Consider the following 22,711-nt stretch of genomic DNA (forward strand, 5'->3'; position numbering starts at 1 on the left):
TGTCTACTCAGGAAACTCGGAAGTTAGCAATTAAGGACTCTGTGCAATAACAAAAGAATGCAACTTTTTTTTTATATAAGAAATACAACATTTACTTTATTCTGCGATCCCTAATCAATAATTCCCTAACAATTTCGTAAGGAGTTCCGAAACTAACTAATAACGGTGCCTGTGCGATGTTTCACTAATATTGTTCTGTTCGATGTGTTCATGAAGTAACGTCTGTTCAACTGTAAACTTTATTTCGTTAGATCTCAAGAAAAAGAAATTACACTTGTTTAACATCACATTTCGAATGATTAATATTAAAATGATATTTAATGATCATTACTATTAATTAAGAATTAGTTATAATTATTAATACTAATAGTGTGTACAACCATACAGTTTTTAGGGAAGGACAGCATTCGTATTGTGAAATCTTTTAATTAGGCTCAGTTATCTTTCGATTAAATTCTCTCTCGCGTTTTCTCCCTTTCTCTCTCTCGCTCTCATTCACTCACACTTTTATCACTTTCTCTCTCTTTCATTCGCACAAACACTCGTCCACTTATACTTTTGCTGCTTCTTTTCTGGTAAAGAACCAGGCTACCGTTACCACCGCTGTATTCTCTATTCAAACTATCGAACCGGTTAAAACATATCGCTGACTTCAAAGTGCAGTATATTACATTTCTTTTTCATCCTATATTACTTCTTATGACAAACTAAAGTATCTAACTATTACAATTATGTGTGAATCTTATCTTTAGCTTATCCTTATCATAAAACCGAACTAATCTCTCCTTATCATTCCTTGTTGGGAATTATCGTTAAGCTCAGCATCTTCTTCCAAGATCTTCAACAAAATAAACCCTAGCTTCGGGTATCATTGACAATTATTCTCACGTAATTACATCAGCATTAATTATATGTATATACATATTCGTGCATCTATATGTATATATCGAATTAAACGAGTTTTCAATTAGATCTTGAATGAAGACCAAGCGTGTCATCAGATCGTCACCGATTGGACGCATGAACGCATGAACGCGTAATTATACAGGAGCGAGTTCTTGTAACTCTGTTGTTTACTCTGAACAGGCAGGACAATACATGTACGATAAACTGCTACAATGTTATGACAATGGCGTTCCGGCAAACTTATGCAAAGCCAAATCCTTCGCTGCATTCGTGAATCGCCTTGAGTAGATTTGTACGTAGTTTATCATATGTCTCATACACTGGCAGATCCAGTTGATTGAAACTGCAATAAGAGAATACAATTTTAGCGTAATTTCGCGTTATTTTGTCGATCGAACTTTAGCTTGAACGCATGTTTGCGAAAAAAATGTAAAACAAAATTTCTTTTCATATAATTACCAAGTATGGGCAGATGGAAGCCTGTCTGTTGACCTGTCCTCTCTGTGAATTTGGAACTTTTGTACGCCGTTCATGCCTTCTAACGCGGCGAAACCTTGTAGCGGCACTTTGGACGTACCAGTAACGAATTGTAAGAACTTCGCACGATCTGCTTGATCAAAACCTCGTAATGCACGCCAGAACCACTGAATCTGTTTAAAAAGAAAAAAAACGACAAAACATGAAACAATACAATTCTTTCAAATATAAGATAAAGTACAAAATACCGAAATATACCTGTAAAGATGTAGCGGTGTATTTATGATACTCTGTATTCGCTTTAAGGTCTTCGATATCTACATTAGGCAAGCCGCTGATTAATAATTCAAGTTCTTGTTCATTAAATATGGAGATCAGTCGTTTAGGTATAATATCATAAAAGCCTTCCAAGAATGCGTTTAACCTGTAAAGGAAGATTTAAAATATACAAATAAGAAAGTAATTAAACAAGTAGTTAAAGCAAGCAAATAATATTCTTCTATTCGATTTTAAAACTTTAAATTCACTTACTGTTTACGAATTGCTCCAGTCATCTTCATTTGACATACGAGCCTAATATATTCAAGTTTGGTCTCTTCTGTAACAACTATATTACGTCCATTTGGTATTAAATCTCGAACGTCATTGACGCCAAATTCGTTCACCTATAACCAACGTATATGTTTAATAACCAAAATATAAAGCCGAAAATTACACTGAAATAATTGTTCTTACCTCTGTGGAGAACGTTAATTCATAGCCCAAATCAGAAATAGTATGTTCCGTAAGATAAACAAGTCCTTTGTAAAAACTATAATCTTCGCTTTCCATATCGGTATGTTTCACGAGTATGCCAAGTATATGTTTGTAGAAACTACGCGTGAAGTAGCACTCTAACAATTTGTTGTCATAAATAGCCTTAGCTGCAAAGAAATAACGTGTATCAGAACATATAGTAAAAACGTCTTTTAATCTAATGTCTTCGTTGAAAAATAAATCAAATACTTACCAATTACTCGACCCACAAATTTATAGTAACATAAATGATTAGGATTACAATGCGAAGATGAATTTATCATGTATGTTACTCGATCGCCAGGACTGACAGTAAACAGGGCGTACATCGGGTTGAAGATCTCTCTCGAGATAATGACATACCACTCCCGCAACAATCCTCCCGCGTCTTGTCCTTCCTCGCCTTTTAGAATTAAAAAAATAAATCTTAGTATCGAGATTTATGAAGTTTAAGCAAGCTTATCAGGATAAATATTAGAAATATGTACCTTCGAAGACGATGTAAAAGCGATTTTTCCATTCATCGGCATTTCTTCGATGAAGCTCCCTAAATGAATCTTCGAAAACGTGACTCCTACGAACGTGGACTGCCAATTCTTCCCTACGTATACCTTCGTCCATTCGTTCTAATTCCGTTCTGAAGTAACGTCTCTTCACGTCGAAGTCTAACACTCTTGTGTGATCCACCAGTACAGAAAATGGTCCGTCTGCTAAGTGTGTAGTCGTTTGTCGTAGAATTTGGTTGAGCACAGTTCTGTGCGTTTCTGTACGAATAAGATACATATTACGTTAAATTGACAATAGCAACTGTGGCTTTTATTCATCGTTAGTTAATACGTACCGGCAAATTTGAGGAACTTTAATTGATCCGGTGGCAATGTTTTCTGCGGGGTTGGTGTGATATCCCAGGAAGCATTGGCGGGAGCTTCCGATTGAGAAGTACCTTCATTGTCCGAATATATCGGAGAGACTGGTGCTAAGTCTGGTACCACTTCTCGATTCTCGCTAGTCGCGTTAAGACGACTGTCTCGATCTCGAGACGTACTTGAAGACGAGTGCACCAAGAAGAACGCTTCTACCGCTGGCTGCAATGTTAGATACATATGTATATATGTTTATACCGCAAATGATGGTAATGATTAATAACAATATAATAATTCAATGATAACATTCTTCTATAACAGTCTGCTAAGATAATAAATTCAAATCCTTTACCTGTAAAACAAGGACGGCATGATGATCAGGAGTATATTCTAATTCGAGTAAGCAAGCGCTAAGGGTTTCCCATAAGTTATCTAATACTAAACTCTCACTCAGCAATGGAAGTGCAGTTTTCTCTTCATCTAAAAAAACAGGAAAAAACAGATATAAATACTACAGAAAAACTATATAAATACTATACAATAATAATTAATATCCCTAATTTACCATTGCGAGAAGAGGATGTCTTTGTATTATCAAGAATCAAAGCATTTGCTTGCGTTGTATCCATAGGAACATCGGTGTCCGCATTGTTGTCGGCAGCTATAACAAAATATATTATTTTCAATATAAATGTTAAAGACAAATTATAGAAATAAGAAAGTCAGAAGTATAAAAGTACCTGTCTCTGGCGCATTACTTGTTGTGCCTGTATCCATGGCTGTCTCTGTTGTTTGATTAGCTTAAAAAAGAATTAATTTGTAAATATTGAAAATATAACATAAATAATAAAACATTAAAAATTTATCGCAAGATAAAATTATAATAACGTCGTATGCATACTTGTTTTCTTGGTGTTTGCTAAGCGGACAGCTTCCCTTATTTGCACAATAACTTTAAGTATTCTCAAAAAGAATGCCTGACTAGAAGTTTTACTGACAAGAGCAGCCATCGATGGTAATTGAAGGTCACTTCCGGCTTTGACTTTACTCGGTGCTGTGACGACTACATTTTCATTAGTAAATCTGAAAAGAAAACTTTTTCATAACTAAATAATAAATATCTTGTCTCTCGAAAACGCAAAGTGTATGGATTTAGTACGCTTTGATATTTAATTGCGTGTTATAAGTATATTTACCTATCTAATAAAATTCCTCGTCCATTTCCACTACTGGTTGATGGTTGGTCCTCCAAGGAATTTCTTCGACTTAATTCACGATTTAGAACTTTTAATTCCATCATCAAATCATTGATATGTTCGCATACCATATTTGCCAATTCCATTGCACCTTCCAGAAGTAATTTTAATATCTAGAGAAAGACGTAAGTAGAAAGAAAAATATATTAACATTTTCATATTATTATTAATACATTAACGCCATTTACATTAATATGAATACATACCAATTGTCTAGTGGGATCAGGGCAATGAGATAAGTTAAGTAATAGCGCAGTTGCATCCTCAAGTCCATCCTCGGAACAACTTTTACTAGTCAAAACCTGCACAGCCAACTTGAGGTGTCCTTCTGGTGCGGCGACGCTTTGATCCTTATTGAGTTCCGTCTTCTTGTTCTTTGCAGCACCTTCTTGCCGCCGAAAGGGATTTACTTCCGTCAAGCCGATGGAGATCAAAGACAGGAGTCGCAGTAATTTATCTGTCAACTGACTGCTTCGTTTGATCACAGACCAATTGAGCATCGAGATAAGTTGGCCGAATGCGGAAGCTTCAAATGTTGTTGTGCCATGTTCCGGCTCACTGCCCAAATTCGTATTCGAATGAGTCCTCGCAACCGATTTTCCTTTTTTAGACGCGCACGAATCCAATTTTAGAAGCAAATCCCAAAAGTCCGGAAGATCACTCCTTCCTACTTTAGACGCAGATTTATTTTTCACTCCACCTTCCTCTTTGCTGCCACTCACATCCTTTTCCTTACCACTATCTTTATCGTCTAGATCCTTAGATTTGATTGGCACAAAATATCCAGGGAAACTCTTAGCCAGTGATATCAACAGTTCTAAAGTATGTCTGTAAATAAAGAGCCAAAATATTTTAAAAATCTAATAAAGGAGAAATAGACTTTTAATAATAAGCTTTCAAAATAGCTTTTTTTATTTCAATCTTAAAATATCTTAAAATTAATACACTGACCTGCAAACGGTAGGTGCTGCCTGTGGATGAATTGCAATAATATTACCTTGCCTTTCAGATTTTTTACCGGCATGACGTACTATATGAAATACATTTGCTCTACAGCCGAGTGCAGCGTCGATACTAATATTTAGCCATGATTGCGTGTTATTTCTTTGGTCAAAAATCTTTGGAGAACTGAAATAAATTCAAACATTATCATTACGATGAATATATCGCGTTCTGTTTAGAATCAATTCTCAAGTGGGAAAGATCTTACCATAAATCCATGGGAGCATTTAATAATCCCTTTCTCTTAAATTTCCCGCTAAAATCTGCCATGATATCCTTATTTTCATCGTTACTTCTTTCCATGATGCTCAATAATGCTTTTACTATCCACTCCCTTGTGCTACCGTGATAGCAAAGATTTCTGATAACTCGGTGAAGCCTGAGGGTGTTAATTTTTGGCTCGTCGACAAATAATAACACCAGCAGGCACGCCATCGATTCATGATCAAGTAATTGCCGGCCTCTTAATCGTAAGCCGGCGCTCTGATGAGCCATATTCGTATCGCCGCGAGTATTCCAGGTATTCCACTGAGATCTTTGTGGTACTGCGTGAATGGCATATCGTGTGCCGCCTCCACGAGCTACAAATATATTGCGATTTTTGTTTATAAAAGCAACTCATCTAATTACATATATTCATTGTATATTTTTACACTCTATCTTTTTATTCGTGTTAATGCTGATATTTGTGCGCAATATTAACTGTAACAGACACTTACCTCTCCCAGAATTTCTTAATATGCTCGAGAGAGCAGTATTGCTTTGACTAACATGGTTGAGAAATCTTTCTTGCATCATGTGTCGATTACGTGCTTCCCACTCTCTCCTCAAGTTTTGAGCTTCTTGAGCTAAATCCGGTGGAAGGACGGATATTTGAGACTCTTCCATGTCAGTTAGGATCTACAAAAATAAATGTCAGTTTCATAAGTAGTAATGATGAGACATCGAGAACAACAGTAAATCCATTCGAGAATATATACTAACAGCTTGCCGAAGAGAAGGTTGTAGATTTTGGAAGAAAGCGGCGGCATCCACGGGATCCTCCGGATTCGCCGAGGCGGCCGCGTGTCGTTGCTGCTCCATGCGTTGTTGCGCCAAGACTTCCTCCTGTATCGCCGGAGGTAAAGCAGCCAGGAATTCAGGATTTACCTCAACCGGTCCGCTAAGCTCCTCGACTACAGAAGCCTGTGCGCGCTGCCTCATACGTTGCAGTCTATCAACATGTTATTTATTATTTACATATTGTTACCCTATTAACATACATGTATAAACATTGAAGCAAGATCATCAATTTACCTGAGCTGCTCGGCAATGACTTCGTCGCGCATATCCTCAGGCAGCGCAGCCAGAAATGAAGGGTCTACACCATCCGGTAATTGTTGTTCCTGATTGCTGGATTGCTGCTGTGGCTGCTGTTGCGACGGTTGCTGTGACGGTTGTTGTTCTGAGGTCCCTGCCGCGGTGGTGGTCTCGGTCGTGATTGAAGACGTCGAATCTTGATTAACGACGTTGGCGCTACAATGACATTCATGTTAATACCGCTGTAATCTATATTCACTTATGTACAGTACTTACTTTCGTTCAACACGCCGTAAGTCAATGTCGCTCGTTCGACACTGAGTATCATCCGTCAAGAGTCTGCGTATCCAATCAGCCGAATCGCTACTCTCCCTCGACAGATCCTCGCTAGTTTCTTGACCAAAATCTACTACTAATGGCGCAGCGGAGGTGCGATTAGATGTTGATTCGGCGACATTCGCCGTTTCTGAACCACTTCGTCCAGGCTGTCCTATCGGAGCAAGATGTGTAGGCGTGTCATTAGACACATGTAGGTCTAATGACGAAAGGATATTAGTACACAAAATCTGAATAACTTAACGGTAAGGATAATCAATGAGTCTGAGCAAAAGATTCAAATTTCGATTTTTTTAAGTAATCACTAAGGTCCGATTCATGATATAGAACGATTAACATAATACAAATACAATAAGAGTTTTTTTTTTACGTATAATAGCGTTTTAAACAGAGGATTTTAATTTTAAAAACAATAGGTATATTACTTAGTCTAATCGTTGCTTCAGATGTGCACGGTCCAAGTACAGAGTCGACGATACTTTCAGCCAACTCTAATGTGGGATTCCGATTTGCCGTACGTGGATCCCGACTATCGGACGTTGACTGCTCCTCCGGCGGTGGTGGAGGTGGTCGCTCCTCGTCCTCTTGAACCGTCACTTCCATTTCACCTGTTACATCTAGTATGTAAAAAATACATAGAGACACGCATATAAAATATTCATTAAAAATAAATATAAAAAAATGTTCGTATTGCAGCTGTACCAATTATGTCCTCCTCCGGAGTACGCTCCTGTCTTGCAGTTTCTACCGCAGTTTCTCCTCTGGCTACAAGAGTGACGTCAGTTCCTTGAGAAGTTGATGCAGATGATTGAGAAGTTGGTGGCTGCTCATCAAGTGTCAAACTGGGTAGTGCGGCTAAAATGTTAGATGCTGTTTGAATAATCGTATTCACATTTAAATATATTATTTTAATATGTAAAATTTTTGTATACGGAAGAAAATATACGAGAATGTACTTACATTCCGCATTATTTGAACGTTCTTTTTCTTCTTTACTATCCTTTTCGCTTTCCTTCTCGGAGCCATGTTGTTTTTTACGTTTCTCCTTACGCTCAGCGAGTTCTGCGTTCCTGTGCTTTTCCAGCCCAGGTATCAGCTTGTGAACAACACCTTTCCGACACAAAAAGTTAATAAAATTAATAAAATTGTTAATAAAATTCATAATAATAAAATTAACACAAATTCCTTCGTTCTTACCAACGCAACAATCCGGTTGAGAATCTCCATCTAACTGCTTACTCTCTTCGATCCACCAGTGTAATGCGGTTGGTATATTATTCAAAGTTGCAGCAAGGCTTGGACCAAAGAGATACCCAGATTGATCCTAACATTAAAAATTTGAAAATTAAAATCACAATTTTTTTTATATATTTAAATAAGTTTTCGTATTACACAATATACGTACGACATAATCAATTTGCTCTTCCTCTTGATTAGTGAATATACCTAATCCGTTATCCATTACGACGACCCGTGTATCTCTAAAGCTCGATGCCAAAACCTGACTAGCGGACAAGGGAAGGGTCTGCGCAGCCGGGCCGAGAAGTCTGTATCATGTATGTTAAATAATTAGGCTATTTATTGTTTCAATAGTCGCGAAACACAATGTTTTACTAACATATACCTTTGTAATATTACAGGTGGATTTGAACTACGTGGGTTGGATAACTGGAGATACTGATACCGCCTATGTCGTAGAGCACGTTGCGTTCTAGTACTTGCAGTGTCCAAACTTCCTTGCGATATTAACAGTGGGTGAGTACTGATGCCTGCATCAAAATTATTACAATTATACTCTTACAATTATGTAAGAAATTAATTGAAAGGTAAAAGAAAAAAAGGAGAGAAAAAAAAACACAGTCGAACGTTCATATCGACACCCCTGTTCTCGACCAGCTCAGCCTTCGTAAACTGAGATTACGAACAGTTATGGACACAATTAACACTCATTCTATATTTGAAAACCTATTCTTGCAGTACAAACGAAAATTGAAGGAGAAACTGAAGTCGAGAATAGAGAGGTTGCTCGGTCTCGATTAGTCAAGAATAGGGGAATTTCCGACTGTAATTATCTATTTTCGCTCCTATTTACCGTTGTTCTCAGAACCTGCAGGGGGCTCTTCAAACAGACCTAATGGTAACGGGAATGTGGATGTCCATGGAAGACTAGGTCGCGTATTAACTGGCGTTGACGTATTCGCGATGTCCTGATTTTCAATGTTGTGTTGTATCATTACAACATTACCACCATCGCGCTCAGAAGAGGGGAACATACGAAAAACGCCGCCCTCTCCAGCATCTTCGTAAAATTCTATTCCATCCTCTTCATAATTGGACGATCCTTCCTCCTCTTCTTCCTCCTCTTCCTCATTTTCTTCACCTATAATAACAACGTAAATGAGGATAAGAGATATACGATCTTTCTACCTCGGTTGCCATTATCATGCATAAAGTCGGATTATCTACCATCATCTTCCTCTTCCTCCTCTTCGTCCTCATCATCCTGCACCTCGTCCTCATTATCGTCGGACGGATTACTATCGGAGTCAGAGTCGGAGCTCATTAAGTCCTCCTAAAATAAAATTCATTGTAGATTCAGAAAATAAAACGAAAAGTACTAATTACATGAGAGAAAAAAAGCGACGTTACTCTTACTGTGGTATCTCGAGTTGGATCGAAATCGCCCTCCGCGTCGCGCATCGCGAGACTTTCGTCATCAATATCCATTGGCCTGTGTGGGCGAGAAGATGGCTCTTCCGCCACGGCCGAGCCGTCCCTGGAAAACAGTACACTACTTGATTATAAGTACTGTAGCTTTCATGAACTTGAAGGACTATTAAATAAATAAATAAAAGTTTCGCGAACGTGTGCAACACATAAACAAAAGACAAAAACACACATAAACAGCCAGAAAAAAATACATATCATGCTTAAATTAAAAAAAAAAGTCTATGCATGTATGTTCGATTGATGAATTGTATGATTACATTTTACGTGTGTCACAAAATAAAATCGCATAAAATACAATCCGTGCAAGGAGAGTACTTTGCTAATATCTGTTAAATGAGAGACATTGTCACTATGCGATATCTGTACCGCATATGATACACATATGAGCATATCATTTTAAATTTTGTTCATACAGTAACATTCAGTAAGATATTTTTTTTATCTGCCATCTTGATGTCATTGCTGCGTAGACACATCTTAATCAGACACAAAGAGATTGAATTTACTTTTATACTTGATTTGAATTGCATGACGTTCATCGAAATCTGATTAATCTTTAATTTACATCTCGTTACCTTTCAAGAAGTTGATCCATAATGTCCTCGAGGGCGGCCTCATCTCCTTCCTCGTGTACCTGGCCCTCCGAGGTCGGTTCCAAGCTTTCCGCTGTCACCGAGATATCGTGCTCAGTGTTCTCCGCGTCCTCGTTCGCTTCCTCGCCCACGGCATGCGTAGCTTCGGAGGTCGTAGTGCCTGTCTGTTCTCCAATCGGTTCTTCTTGGACTGTCCTATTTTTCGGCTTCGTAAATTTGTTATTGACCGCACCCGGCATTGGTTGATTGATAATGCGCGATAAAGTTTCGAGTGGTTTTAACGCGGCGTTAATAGTGCCGGCCATATTCGGGCTCGACAAATCGAGACTGTGCGGTATTTTTGCCAGATCGGTAATTATACCCTTTCTCAGCATTATTCTAACGATGTAATTGACGTTATTGTACTGGTGAGTCCTCAAAGAAGCCCTCAGCTGAGTATGCGACATTGGCGGACAACTGTCGATCATGGTAGAGATTAGTCCGATTAGCAACTGAAGTTGCGCGTGCTTCTCGGAACTCTCCGGAAGCGCAAGCGTCCTCGTCAAGGCTGCCTTCACTTCTGTCACCAAAGTCGTCTGTACATCTGGCGAGTGATTGCACGAGGCTATAGCAGCGATCAACATTCTCGCCATGCTGCTGCATGTTCGATCGCCCGAATTTTCCGGCGACATCGGCAGAAGTTTATCTAGTAAGAACGCTAAGGCTGTCGTGTCTTCAGATACCATCTCACTTTGCCCAGCTCTGTACGTATGTTCGGTGATAAGACTAGCTACAGCGCCGTAAGATCTCACAGCCTCTGCCAATATCTTCAATATCGCAGATTTTGTCAGAATGGGCTTCTTCGCCTCTTCTGGTTCTACTTTGCTGTTGTTACCGATGTCGGTGTAAATCTTTAGAGGAATAATTTGCGACACTTGATCGTCGTCGTCCAAGGGATCGTTGGTAGTCGTTGCATTATTTCTCAATATATCTCGCCGCGATGACGACGTCGACGATGACGCGTTACCCATCGATGAAGTTGTCGCGTGTGAAGTCTTCTTTTCGGGACTTGTTGGAGTTGCCGATCCGTCATCCGACGACACTGGCATTGGCTTAATTAACGCGTTCAACATATCACGAATAACACCTACGGATACCTCTTCCACCATCGGTAATGCTGGAGAGTGACTAGGAGGTAAGGCTTTGACAACTAGCCTATTGTCAACGTCATCCTCTGCAAAACGATAAAGATATAATTAGTAAACGAAAGCACTAAAAATATTGCTATTTTATATTAATGGATATAGAATACCACACGGATTTAATTGAAACTCACTTTTCAAGCAACTTATGTCAACTCTTAGAATATTTTCGCACACTTCTTTGTATACTTCCGGATTGCGGCAAACGGCGCTGCTGATTTGTCGTGTCATGAAAAGTATCTCTTTATATGCAGGAGGTATGTTGCTCTGCGTGCGCGCACGAATGACCTGGAACAAAAGCGAGCGAATAATTCATTGTTATATGGATAGATTAGTACGCGATATACGCGAAATATCGAAAAGATAAAAATACCTTCTCCATCGCAAGGCGAAGCGTGCGCGGTTCCTCAAGAGTATGTCGTATCAGTAACGTACATAGGGTGATGCAGCCGGTGAAACTGCACATTTGTGTCATTTCGAGGAGTAACTTTACACCACCCTCACGCGCGAACACCTCCGCATTTCGATAATCTCTCGTCAACCGTAAACACACTTTCAACACAGCGTGTAATGCGTCTCGATCGACTGGGATTGCCAAAAACTTTACACACGCTCTGTAACATAAACAATATTTATGAGATGTTTATTTGGTTCTTAGTTAATTCAATTTTACACATAATGTATTTCGTATAATAATGCATGACCATAAAAAGTATTACGAAAAGTGATAAACTAAAACGCTTCCGCAGAAGGAGCATCATACGGCATCCTAGAAATTAATATTGCACGATATGATTTTCTCCTTTTTCCGCGAGGTCTAAATTATTTAAATATATTATTCACGTTAAATATTACACACATTAATGTTGATCTTGTATCTCTTACCGTACAATACTCGGCGCTATACTAGGATCCAATCCTTGCACCACCGTATTTCGTCTCTCTTCTCCTACCGGGCTCTCGTCAGTATCCATATTCGAATCTGAACCCGAGCCACCGTCCTCTTTATCCGTGTTCAGCTTGAAACCCATTGTTATGGGCCGCCTGTTATCACTGTCCTCGTTCACTTGCGTCATACAAGAGAAGGTGATGAGATATCGGCGCCGACTGCACGATATCCGCACGCTGGATTCGCCCGCCCAATACGCATCGTTGATGATTCGATTATTCATAGCCGAATAGAGAGTCCATTTGCCTGTGCTTAAATCGAACCACTTCCACGCTCTGGTCGTGATTTTGTGCATTATTTGCTTTCGTTGCGTAAGAGTGGCCACCTTCTCCAGGCGATCGATGAGCAGTAACAAAGGCGCCAACCACTTTGGTGTTTTCATGCTCAACACGGCGCTGGTATCCTTGCAGTCTTTAGCGATTCTGTTCTTGTTCGCGGTAAGCGGAGCCTCGCTCACCACCAGCAGTCGTACAAGTTTGTCCAGTATCGCGCATTCCTCTACTATAAGAGCGCACGGAACTCTCATCTCCTGAAAAGAACCCTCGAAGAAGAGAGTGTAGAGGTAAAGGCGACCAGACAGCTTGTTCGCCTCCTCGCACTCCACCAATCTGGCGCCGGCATTTTCGTCCTGGCTCTCCGCGATCTCAATTAGATAATCCACTAGACGACCGACCTCGCGTATCAACTGCCGTAACGTATCGTCCCGCCATTCGTCGCCGTTTCTCTTCGTGATCGTCACCAACAGATCGCAAATCCTATATACCGTGTCCGGCATGAGGTCCAACAAATTGAGACACTGCCCCAGCGCACTACGCGTAAACTCGTCTATACTCTCGGTGATCGTCGTTTCGCGAGAGGGTATCTCCTCGATGCCCGAAATCTTGCGCGTGTCCGTGTCACCGAGTGACATCGCGATCGCGTGCATTATCTGATCGTCATCCGCCAATTCCAAGTCCATGATCAAGCCTTGGCCGCTGGCGTCGCTTACTGGTGCGTCAGGTCTACGTAGAGTCGCAGGATTTGTTAGGAGGTAATCGGTCGCCTGTTCCACGGTCATCGTGTGCAGTAACGCTTCTATACAGTGCGCTCGACTAAAGCCCATATCCATCAATTGTCTCAGATATTCCGGATTCACATCTGCCTCTGGTTCGTCTCTACGATCAGACCCGCCGGTTCTGCCAACGCCGCTCGCACCGCTACCGCTGGCTGTTGCGCTGTCCCCGCTTTCCTCTTTCTCGGTGCGTTCCTTAATGATCTTCTCGCCACGCAGAATATGTCGTAAAATCGATAAAATAGACTCTGTCATGCGAGCTCCATAGTTTTTGAGCGGTTTTTTGCCCCACATCAGCATCACCGCTTCGAAGGCTTTTTTGTGAATATCGATGAGGTACCTTATTGGATCAAACGTCTCGCATACTTTATATATTCCCGTACACTTTGACGAGACTACGTGAGGAGAGTCCAAGATGGCCTTGGGATTGACCATTTTCTCCAGTAGCATCAGCCAGGCGTCCAGGAATTCGCCAGTTCCATCGGGTAGATTAGGATGTTCCAGTCCCTCGGGTAATGTAAATTGGCCTCCACCTGACAATGCCCAGTGAAAAGTAGAGAAAAATGCATTTTGGCCGTTCAATTTGACAAATTTTTGAAGCATCAGGTGATAGGGATGCCTCTTCTCATCAAAGAGCATCGGTGAGGTGAATCCCACTGAACATATGAGGAAGGTGAGCTTAAATTTGGGAATCGGTGACGGAGGTAATTTATCCCACGATAAGCCGCGTGTCAATAAGCAATTCAACGCGGTGGCAACACTTCGCGCTGCCTGAGAGGGCAATGTGGGCGTCAAAGGCATTTGCTGTCCTCTACGTTGTCTTACAGGAGAACCCATGCAAAGCTTGACGAGTAAACCAAATAATTCTGAGAGCGCTCTGCCGAGTCTTGAAGAAGCGCCGAGTAACGGTTTGATATACTTCAGTTGATAATTGTTCGGCCTGTCGGTGCTTACACTTGGTTTGTCATCTACCTCCATCGGCACCGGTGGCGGATCTGTGCTAAGAGCTTCCATGGCCGTGGTCATCCCGTTACTTCCCATATCCGAAGATACAGTAGCAGACCAAGAGGACGAAGGTTCGCCCTCGGTTTTTAACTCGGGTGGCATCAACTTGTCCATGTCTTCTTTGCCAAATTCGCATCCGGCCGGGATAATATCCTCACTACATAACGCGAGCAACAATGTACTCTCCCAAACGAGAGACATATAAAGCTCTGATAAACCCTTGAGCACAGTCAATCCCAATTCGGACCCCCAATGATTCATCGAAAGATTTCGAATATCACTTTGACTGGTACGACAAACATGAACAAACATCACTACGTATCCGTGAGCTGCATTCATGGCGTGTAATAAAGGCGTAGCAGTATCGCTCGTAAATGCAGTCTCCAAATTTGGTGCTGATGCAAGTTCATGTAACAAAACGGAACCGCCAGGTGATTCCATATTACTGTGAAGTGGCTTCAACAAATTTAGCACTTCATTTAATTGTGACAAACCGGTTTTGAGTACCAATGGTTCATGTGCGAGGTTCTGCAAAAACCAAATTGCATTTGTAATACAAATTACATTAAAAACATGTATCGTTAAAAAAATTATATAAAAATCAAACGTACCAAAATACTTTTGCATACTGAGGCTACAGATTGGGCCGCTTGTGCGACAGGATAATCAACAGGTAAATTGGGTAGACCCAAAATCGACAGTAGTGGAACGAGTCCCTTCTGAGCAACAAATTCTCTGCAGTGATCATCCGTTGAATTATTACTTAAAATGGCATCCACAAATTTCATAACGTTGTGGATATATTCCACTAAAGCAATGGGAGTCTTTTCTCTTGGTTGAGGTGGCGGTCCAGGCTGAGGAGGCGACATACTAGGTTGCTCTTCTCGTTGAGGGTGCGAACTCGTGCTCGCTTCCTCCTCGTCTTCTTCCTCTTCATCACTACTGCTGCCACCACCTCCTCCACCACCGCCACCGGAATCTCCTATGCCAACGCTGACTGATTGAGCAGATGTTTGACGATTTCCAGAGGCCGTGTTTGATGGTGAATTTTCAGATTTACTAGCAGCACGCCAACATATGTATCGTGGATCACAGCCCAATACACACAATTCTTCGAGTAACTAGCAAGTAGAAAAAAGAAAGATAAGTGTCTGAAAAATACATGTATAACAAAAAAATTAGTTATTCGAAAATACTGCTTGTAAATGATACCTTAATAATAGCCGCAATAGCGTCAACTTTTAAGCTTGGTTGGTGCCTCATCAGCTCATCCATGGCATTGCCTAAATTCGAAGCTGTATCGCCTAATGGATCGGCGCTCCGTCGTCGCCGCATTGCCGAGAGATAAACAGGTGAAAGAAGTACTTTAAATAAGCGTTCGAATGGTCGCCGCTTCACAAAAGATTCAAGACCGCGTTGATTCAAACAGAGTGCGCTGAACACATTAGGTAGAGAACCCAATACTTCTCTAGTGGCAGGAACCTGATATAATTGATAAAAACATTCTTAATATCGTATCATAAAAAATACTCTTCTATTCTACAAAACATAAATTATTTACACTCACTTCTTTAATGAGTAGAGCATGGAGTACAACATCAGTCAAACCATTGTCTTGTAGAGACGATAGTAATGACGGTTCTTGGAAAACGTATACAGTCACGACGTCAGTAGCAAGTAAGAATAACGAAGGACCATAGTACTCTGAATTACTTATAATATGCTTCAGAGAAGATGGTAGTGTGCCTTCCATAACGTGTCGTATGCTATCAGAAAAAGCTGGATCCTGAATTGCCTTTTTAAGAAAATTCAACATCGATTTCAGGAGCGCTGCTCGTTGTGGTAAACATGTTTTGCCCGTCTTAGCGGCAGAATAATCTGGCTGCTGTTCGTTCTTTTCATCTGCTTTAGCAACGGTATTTTCATCCTCTGATATTTCCATAGGATTAGATGATTCCTCTCGTTCATCGAAAGTCTCGTGTTCGCGGCGCGATGTGGAAGATGCTTCCTCCCTTTCTGCTGATCTTTCACGCGAAGTTTGTGGAGCATCTTGATAGAGCAGTGGCTCTATTTCGAACGGTTGTTCTTTCCTACATACGTTAACTTCCATGTCTAAACGATTGATGAAGCTTGCTAAGCCGTTGTGTGTTTGAAAACCTTGCATGTCTATGTTTGTTATTAAATCTATGACACGCACTGCTCTTGTTACAAACTGTAAAAGAAAAAAGACAAAATAAGATTGACTCTATTTTACAAATAAATGTAAAACTAAGTTCAATAAATCATGATTCCTTTTAATTATTAATACCGAATAGTAAGACGTTGTATTGTGCATTCTGATAAGTAATACCGTTATGTGCTCCAGTTCACTTCCTGGCCAATTGATAACTTTCAAAAGACTCTCCATCATGCCGCAACTTACGAGAGCCTCTCCACCCGCCTCGTAACTCGCAAGATGATACAAAAAGCTAAACAAAGCTGTCGCAAGTGGAAGAGGAAATGGTTGTCCATCAGGTTGCGGCGAGGTTAACGTTGTTATACAAGTACGAACCAAAACGGGCAGAAAGCCGTGATACGAGCTAGCTCCAGTGACGTCAATAATCATGTTCAATCGCGAACCAGGTTTTCTGAAATCATATTAGTTAAGATAATTATATCATATCCGTTATCGAAAATCCGTGTAAGATAAGAAAAAGATATTCGTACTCACTTAGGGAAGTGTGGATTCCGGTCTAAATGTATAATGCTTGTAAGAGTGCGCAACGCTGCTGCACGAATCTCAACAAGATGAGTATGTGGTAATTCCAACAATTCAACCAGCTCCTCAAGAAGTCCGGCATGGAGAAGACTATGCGCATTTTCTTGCAGCGCGTTGCTGTACACAAGCACGGATAATGCTTGAAGTCGAGCTTGCACGCACTGCAATCGTCTTCGATAATCCGAAAAACTATGCGCTAGTCTTATGTGCGTCAATAGAGCCATCTAAGAACATATTTCAAACGCGTTAAAAAATATCCCCCGTGTATCGTGTCATTTATGTAAAGAAAAAATTAAACATCCTTACCTGTCGTTCCTGAGGTACGTTATAAACTTTCAACAGATCATTCATAATCTGTGCTGGGGTTTTTCCGAGTTTATCAACATTTTCTATATGTATATATGTTACAAGATTCATTTGACCAACTTTCTTTGTACTAGAGAGTGATGTACCAGTTGCCGATGGCTCCGCTACAGTCGGATTTTCCGCATAAAATTCGAAATGTAACGTTGTAGCACTCGCTGGAAATGGCTGTGAAATAAAAAATGTCATTTATAAAACTGCCCCATATCGTAAATCGTTGCACAATAATTGTATGAGCATGCTTACTTTCTCTGGAAATTCCTTGCAGCAGTCTGCCAAACCAAAACCGTTTTCCTTTCCTCCCCAACTCTGTAATAAATTATTACTTAATAAATGGAACTAAATTATATCGCTAAAATTTAAATAAAATAAAAATTACTGACCTCTGCTAGGTGAATAAGCCTGCTGAGCAAAGCTTGCCGTTTGTCACTATTTAGACGTGTAATAAAATTACTGCGTTTACTAAACATGTACAGAAGATTTAATACACCAAGGACTACATTCATGTTACAACTTGATAGTAAAGTAACCAAGTGTTCCATGCTGTTGTACAAATGCCGTGAGAATGAATGCTCAATTAACAACGTTGTAAAGTGGAGAACCCAGAGAAGCAGCTCTTTTGCCTGTGTAACAAATTAATGATATATAAATTATTTAATTAATCAGCTGGGTTTTAATGTAAAACCATTACAAGAAGTAATATTTACAAGTAATACATATTTTAATCGATTGACGCTAATACAGATAAAAACTTATTAAACAAACCTCTCGATTTTGAGGAAGATCACATGCTAATTCCCATGGATTATCTGGACTTTTTGCTGCAGCTTCTTCTAAAATACTGTCACTGAGATCTAAGACATCAATCCAATGAAACAATTCGCACTTTCCGAATGTCCACGCATCTATCTGCTTTAGTTCTTCCAGTAGCTCTGCATGCGAGCAAGAGCGTAGTTTGCTTATGAGTGCCTGACATTCTGCCGGCTAAACACACACATTACACATAATTAGTTTTGATACAATATTCGAAATAAAGGTTGGCGCGTGTGTACGTGTTACATTATGTGTTTGTATAACAAGCTTTTGTATTCCAAGAAACAATGTGCAATCAAGATTAGTTTACAAACTAAATTTATATCGAAATTTATATTGTTTACAATCTATTTACGTGTTGTATACACATGTATGGTTTATATATTGTACGTATAATTATATGTGTATACATAGAAAAAAGCTATGAAATTATGCTCTCTATCCAAAGAGAGTTAAAATTCATGTAATGTATATATTAATCAAAATAAATTAACATGTTATCACGCAAATCTAAGTGAAAACGGTTAAAAGTTTATTCAAACAAAATCTGTGCATAATACTTACCACTTCGGAAGTGCATTTTTTCAATCTACTGCGATCGATTTTCATTTTGATGTGTTAACGAATCCTTTCCAAATTTAATATCTAGAATAAAAGCACAAATATCCCATTATAAGTTTCTATAGTGACAATTACTTAAAATTAATTTAGTAATAAATATATATAATAGTAAGTAAAATATCGAGTCCTTTATATGATAAAAAGTAACACCATCAATCCTTGCATCATTGATAATTAACACAGAAAAATATAAAGAATACAACTTTAGTTATTTTTTATTCCTTCGTTATTAGAAAAATACGATAAAAGCAATGCGGTTAGTCATACTACTGCAGTAAGATTGTCACATTCCACAGATATCATATCACAATGGCTCATTATTATAAGATAGAAAAATTCCAAGTTAACAAGTTACTATGCATCGCTAAATCATTTTATATAAGCGCATTGTAAAATGTTCATTAATGCAATCTATTTACTAACTATAACAAATATCAATGAACAAAACATTCAATAAGCCCATTTTACAATAGCCGTAAAAGTATGCGTTAAGACGTAAGCAGTAAGCTATTGACTAATGGGATTTTTACAATTCAAGAATAATTGACTGCGGTTGGTCAATAGCTTATTGCTCACGTCTTACTGCACATACTTTTACGGCTATTGTAGAATGGGCTATGATATTCGATAAACTTCTAGAAAGCAAGATTTTTCTTCTGTATATAAGAGAAGTATTAAAATTACATAATCAGAAGCAAGTTTCTAAAGACACACGTACATTTTTATCAACATGTAACTCATAGCGATTTCGGACACTTGCACTAGTGCACACTAAGTGCGCACTAAGACTTGTTCTTAATCAATTGTTTACAGATCACCTTAAATTATACTTATTAGTTACTGTAAAATGATTTGTACAGCATCCATATAGATATTACAGATTGTTTTATTGACTAAAAAGTTTTTAAATGTGTATTTAAGCGACTTTAAATATAAAAATTAGATTATAAACAAGCCTTAGTGCGCACTCAGTGTACACTAGTGCAAGCGTCCGAATTCGCTATCATTTACGAGAATGCATGGATCTCGAGAATCGATAGCGTAACTGATCTCTACAACTCGTGCATAAATCAGGCCATAAGGGCCGGCCTACAATGGATGTCGTAACTGTCGTAAGTCGTAAGAAATTTACCAATCATAGTCTAATTTGAGGAGACTGACTAATCAACTAGCGATTGGTTAATTTCTTACGACTCACGACTTACGACATCCGTTGTAGACCGGCTCCAAAAGAATTTATGTAGAATACCTATACGAAAAAGAATTACACAATTATGACAACAAATAACATACAAAGATTGATGTGTACAGGTATAGAGAAGTCCTAATGTGTTTGCGATTTTCTAAACCATATGCACAGTTGGAAGAGTTCAAACGAGACTCTTCTGGAAGAGAAGAGTCTGGAACAATTTCCAAGACCACGTTTCTTCTCTTCTCGTAATCTCAAACGTTTATATACCTTCGCAATGATCGTGTGTATATTGTACAGCAATAATTAGAGATACACGTGTTTACGTGTACGAGATCGGACAACTAGAGAGAAACAGAGAGAGAGAGAAAGAGAGCAAATTGGACTACGACGAAATCGCGTTTCGGCGAACAGAGAATCGCTGTACACGATCGGCACAACAAATGACTCAACGTTACGAAACGTATCGCAATACGGAGCAACTCGGTTTTTCTTCCCGTTCTCTCTTCCTTCTTCAAACGCTCGATCCCGCACTATCTGGGTCGTCCTACCCTTTGTGCCACGCGTCGGTCATCCCTCGGGCCGGACGTTCCTTCGCTTCCTGCCCGTGCGATCAGTCGGTCGTGCGCGCGCGCGCGCGCGAGACGCGAGGAGGCGAATCCACGCGGATCGCGCGGATTTTCGACGCAAGAGACACGGGAGATCACGCTTTAATCTGCACAGTCATCAGCGGCACGGGGGCGCGTATTCTAACCTATTCCGCCGCGGCGCAGGGACAATGGTGAGCAAACTCGGGGGGAGCACACGCACGCAACACACCACGACACCACGCAGATCGAGTGACAACACCCTGGCGGCGATCGGCCACACTGCCAGCGGTGCCAGCGCGCACCGGAGAGACCCGTGCGCCCTCGTAAATAAACGTTTGAAGGTGAAAAGAGGCGTGTGTGTGATGCCCACGGTTTCGAACGCGGCGACGGTTAGACAAGGGGAAAAAGAGGTCTTTCCTCGAAGAGAGGAAGAAAGCGATCGAGGAAAGGAAACCCGAAAAGGAAGGAAAAAAAAAATAAGACCGAAGGAAAGAGAAACGCGCTCGCTGACGAGAAAAGGGGGAAGGAGAGCGACGTGTCTCCTTCTCTCCCCTCTCACTATCTCTCTCTTTCTCTCTTTGTCTTTCTCCCTCTCTCTCACCTGGCGATGAGCCGTCGTACTTCCGTGCACCCAACTTCTTTCCGCGATAACGTAGCGCTGCCGCCACTGGTAGCCTCCTCCGTCGATGTGCCCGAACTGCCCGAGTTCTTCCGTCCGATGCGCTTCTTCACGTCAGGAGCGTGGCGATGCGGCACGGGCATCGCGCTCGCGTCGAACCCGTGAACCCGAGAAGATCACTTGCTGATGCTGATGTTACTACAGCGTCCGCGATTCTCGCCAGATTGTCCGTCCATCAACGCGCAGACCTCGGCGGACCTCCTCTCGTGGTCGTCGGCACGCTGATAGTCGGCCGCGGCTAACGCTACGCGACAGTGACGGCGAGAACGCGCGAGCGGAACGAGGAGACGAGAAAACGGGTGATAAGGAGAGGGGAACGGTGGGAGACGGACGGACGCACGCACCGCGAGAGACAGAGACAGAGTCAGGGGAGGACCGGGGGACGGGGAGGTGCGCCGAACGGAGGGCCGATAATGCCCCGTGCGCTCGCGCTCGCGGCACGACGGTGTCAAAACAGAACCGCGAACGAGCGCGGCCGCGAATCGTCTTCACAGTCGTCTCCCTCCTTTTTTTTTTAAATTCTGTTTCCTTCTCTTCCTTTTGCTGCTGTTTTTTTTCCCTTTATCGGCCGACGACGGTGCCGATCAGCGCCATTTTAGCGAGGCATCCCGCACGACGACGGTGTCGTCTCTCGTCTCGTTTAACCTTGGCGGAACGGACGGGGTCCGCGCACGCCACACTAGAGCCCTGACGGGCCTGAGCTCGATCGCCGTATTCGCCGTCGATGTTTCTCGAACGATGTCTCTCTTTTTCTCGCTCTCACGTTCGTTCGCTCGCTCGCTCGGAGCGAGTTCACGACCTCCTCGTCGTCGCGGCACGGTCACTCGTCTCGCTCGACGTGTCGTCGCACGAGTCGTTGCGCGAGAATTCGCGCTCTCGCTCTTTCACCGATGTATGTATATATATATATGTAACGTGTGTGTACGTATATTATTGCGCACCGAGAGAGAACGAGCTAGGTCGGCTGCGTCGCGTACATACGTTGTACACACGCGCGCGCACACACCACGCACGCACACGTACACGCGCACGCGCGCGCGAGCCGTCAAACACAACCTCCTCTCCGCGAACGTTTCGCGCTTCACACACACGTTCGCTCGCGGAACGCGGCGTGTTGCGATACCGTCGACGCGCAATTGCACGCAATTGTTCGCGCGTACCCGATCCTCTACACACACGCTCGCGCGCGCTCCCTTTTTCTCCCCTTTTTCCTCTCTTCTTCCTCTTCCTTTCCCCCTTTACGCGATACGGCGCG

At 41.3% G+C, this 22,711-nt stretch overlaps 1 protein-coding gene across 13 annotated transcripts; it reads right to left on the minus strand.

Annotated features, from left to right (window-relative positions):
- Positions 1-47: 47 nt before the first annotated feature.
- Positions 48-22,691, minus strand: LOC112452379 (E3 ubiquitin-protein ligase HUWE1). Of its 13 annotated transcripts, XM_025012554.1 has the most exons (45): positions 21,379-22,691; positions 18,942-19,022; positions 18,330-18,548; positions 17,948-18,187; positions 17,811-17,873; positions 17,508-17,732; positions 17,154-17,425; positions 16,794-17,070; positions 16,011-16,655; positions 15,656-15,925; positions 15,055-15,564; positions 12,324-14,971; positions 11,812-12,052; positions 11,573-11,726; positions 10,240-11,470; positions 9,584-9,725; positions 9,401-9,506; positions 9,027-9,314; positions 8,559-8,703; positions 8,340-8,481; positions 8,132-8,258; positions 7,895-8,044; positions 7,637-7,789; positions 7,360-7,551; positions 6,875-7,133; positions 6,596-6,814; positions 6,284-6,512; positions 6,019-6,199; positions 5,508-5,880; positions 5,249-5,425; positions 5,034-5,125; positions 4,504-4,967; positions 4,238-4,410; positions 3,943-4,136; positions 3,782-3,841; positions 3,607-3,702; positions 3,394-3,521; positions 3,020-3,263; positions 2,667-2,942; positions 2,393-2,581; positions 2,119-2,306; positions 1,915-2,048; positions 1,642-1,807; positions 1,366-1,556; positions 48-1,249 (listed from the first exon to the last, which is right to left on the minus strand). In XM_025012554.1, exons 2-45 carry the CDS (start codon positions 18,984-18,986, stop codon positions 1,147-1,149), a joined length of 12,621 nt encoding a protein of 4,206 aa, XP_024868322.1. In that variant the 5' UTR covers positions 18,987-19,022; positions 21,379-22,691; the 3' UTR covers positions 48-1,146. The 13 variants fall into 13 exon arrangements, with proteins under 13 accessions (XP_024868322.1, XP_024868317.1, XP_024868320.1 ...); XM_025012549.1 differs by having other exon boundaries at positions 4,504-5,125; positions 9,584-9,710; XM_025012552.1 differs by having other exon boundaries at positions 4,504-5,125; positions 9,066-9,314.
- Between the last annotated feature and the right edge of the window lie 20 nt (positions 22,692-22,711).

Source organism: Temnothorax curvispinosus, unplaced genomic scaffold (assembly GCF_003070985.1).
Source record: "Temnothorax curvispinosus isolate PA1 unplaced genomic scaffold, ASM307098v1 QBEX01003329.1, whole genome shotgun sequence".
Classification (NCBI taxonomy): domain Eukaryota; kingdom Metazoa; phylum Arthropoda; class Insecta; order Hymenoptera; family Formicidae; genus Temnothorax; species Temnothorax curvispinosus.

Bases quoted from the DNA above. Each gene is read 5' to 3' on its own strand.
- LOC112452379 (XM_025012543.1), bottom strand. From the start codon at position 18,986: ATGAAAATCGATCGCAGTAGATTGAAAAAATGCACTTCCGAAGTG. The intron at 18,188-18,329 runs GTTTGTTTAATA...TTTGTTACACAG, and splicing joins ATCTTCCTCAAAATCGAGAG to GCAAAAGAGCTGCTTCTCTG. The intron at 8,482-8,558 runs GTATATGTTAGT...TACATGATACAG, and splicing joins CCACCTGTAATATTACAAAG to ACTTCTCGGCCCGGCTGCGC.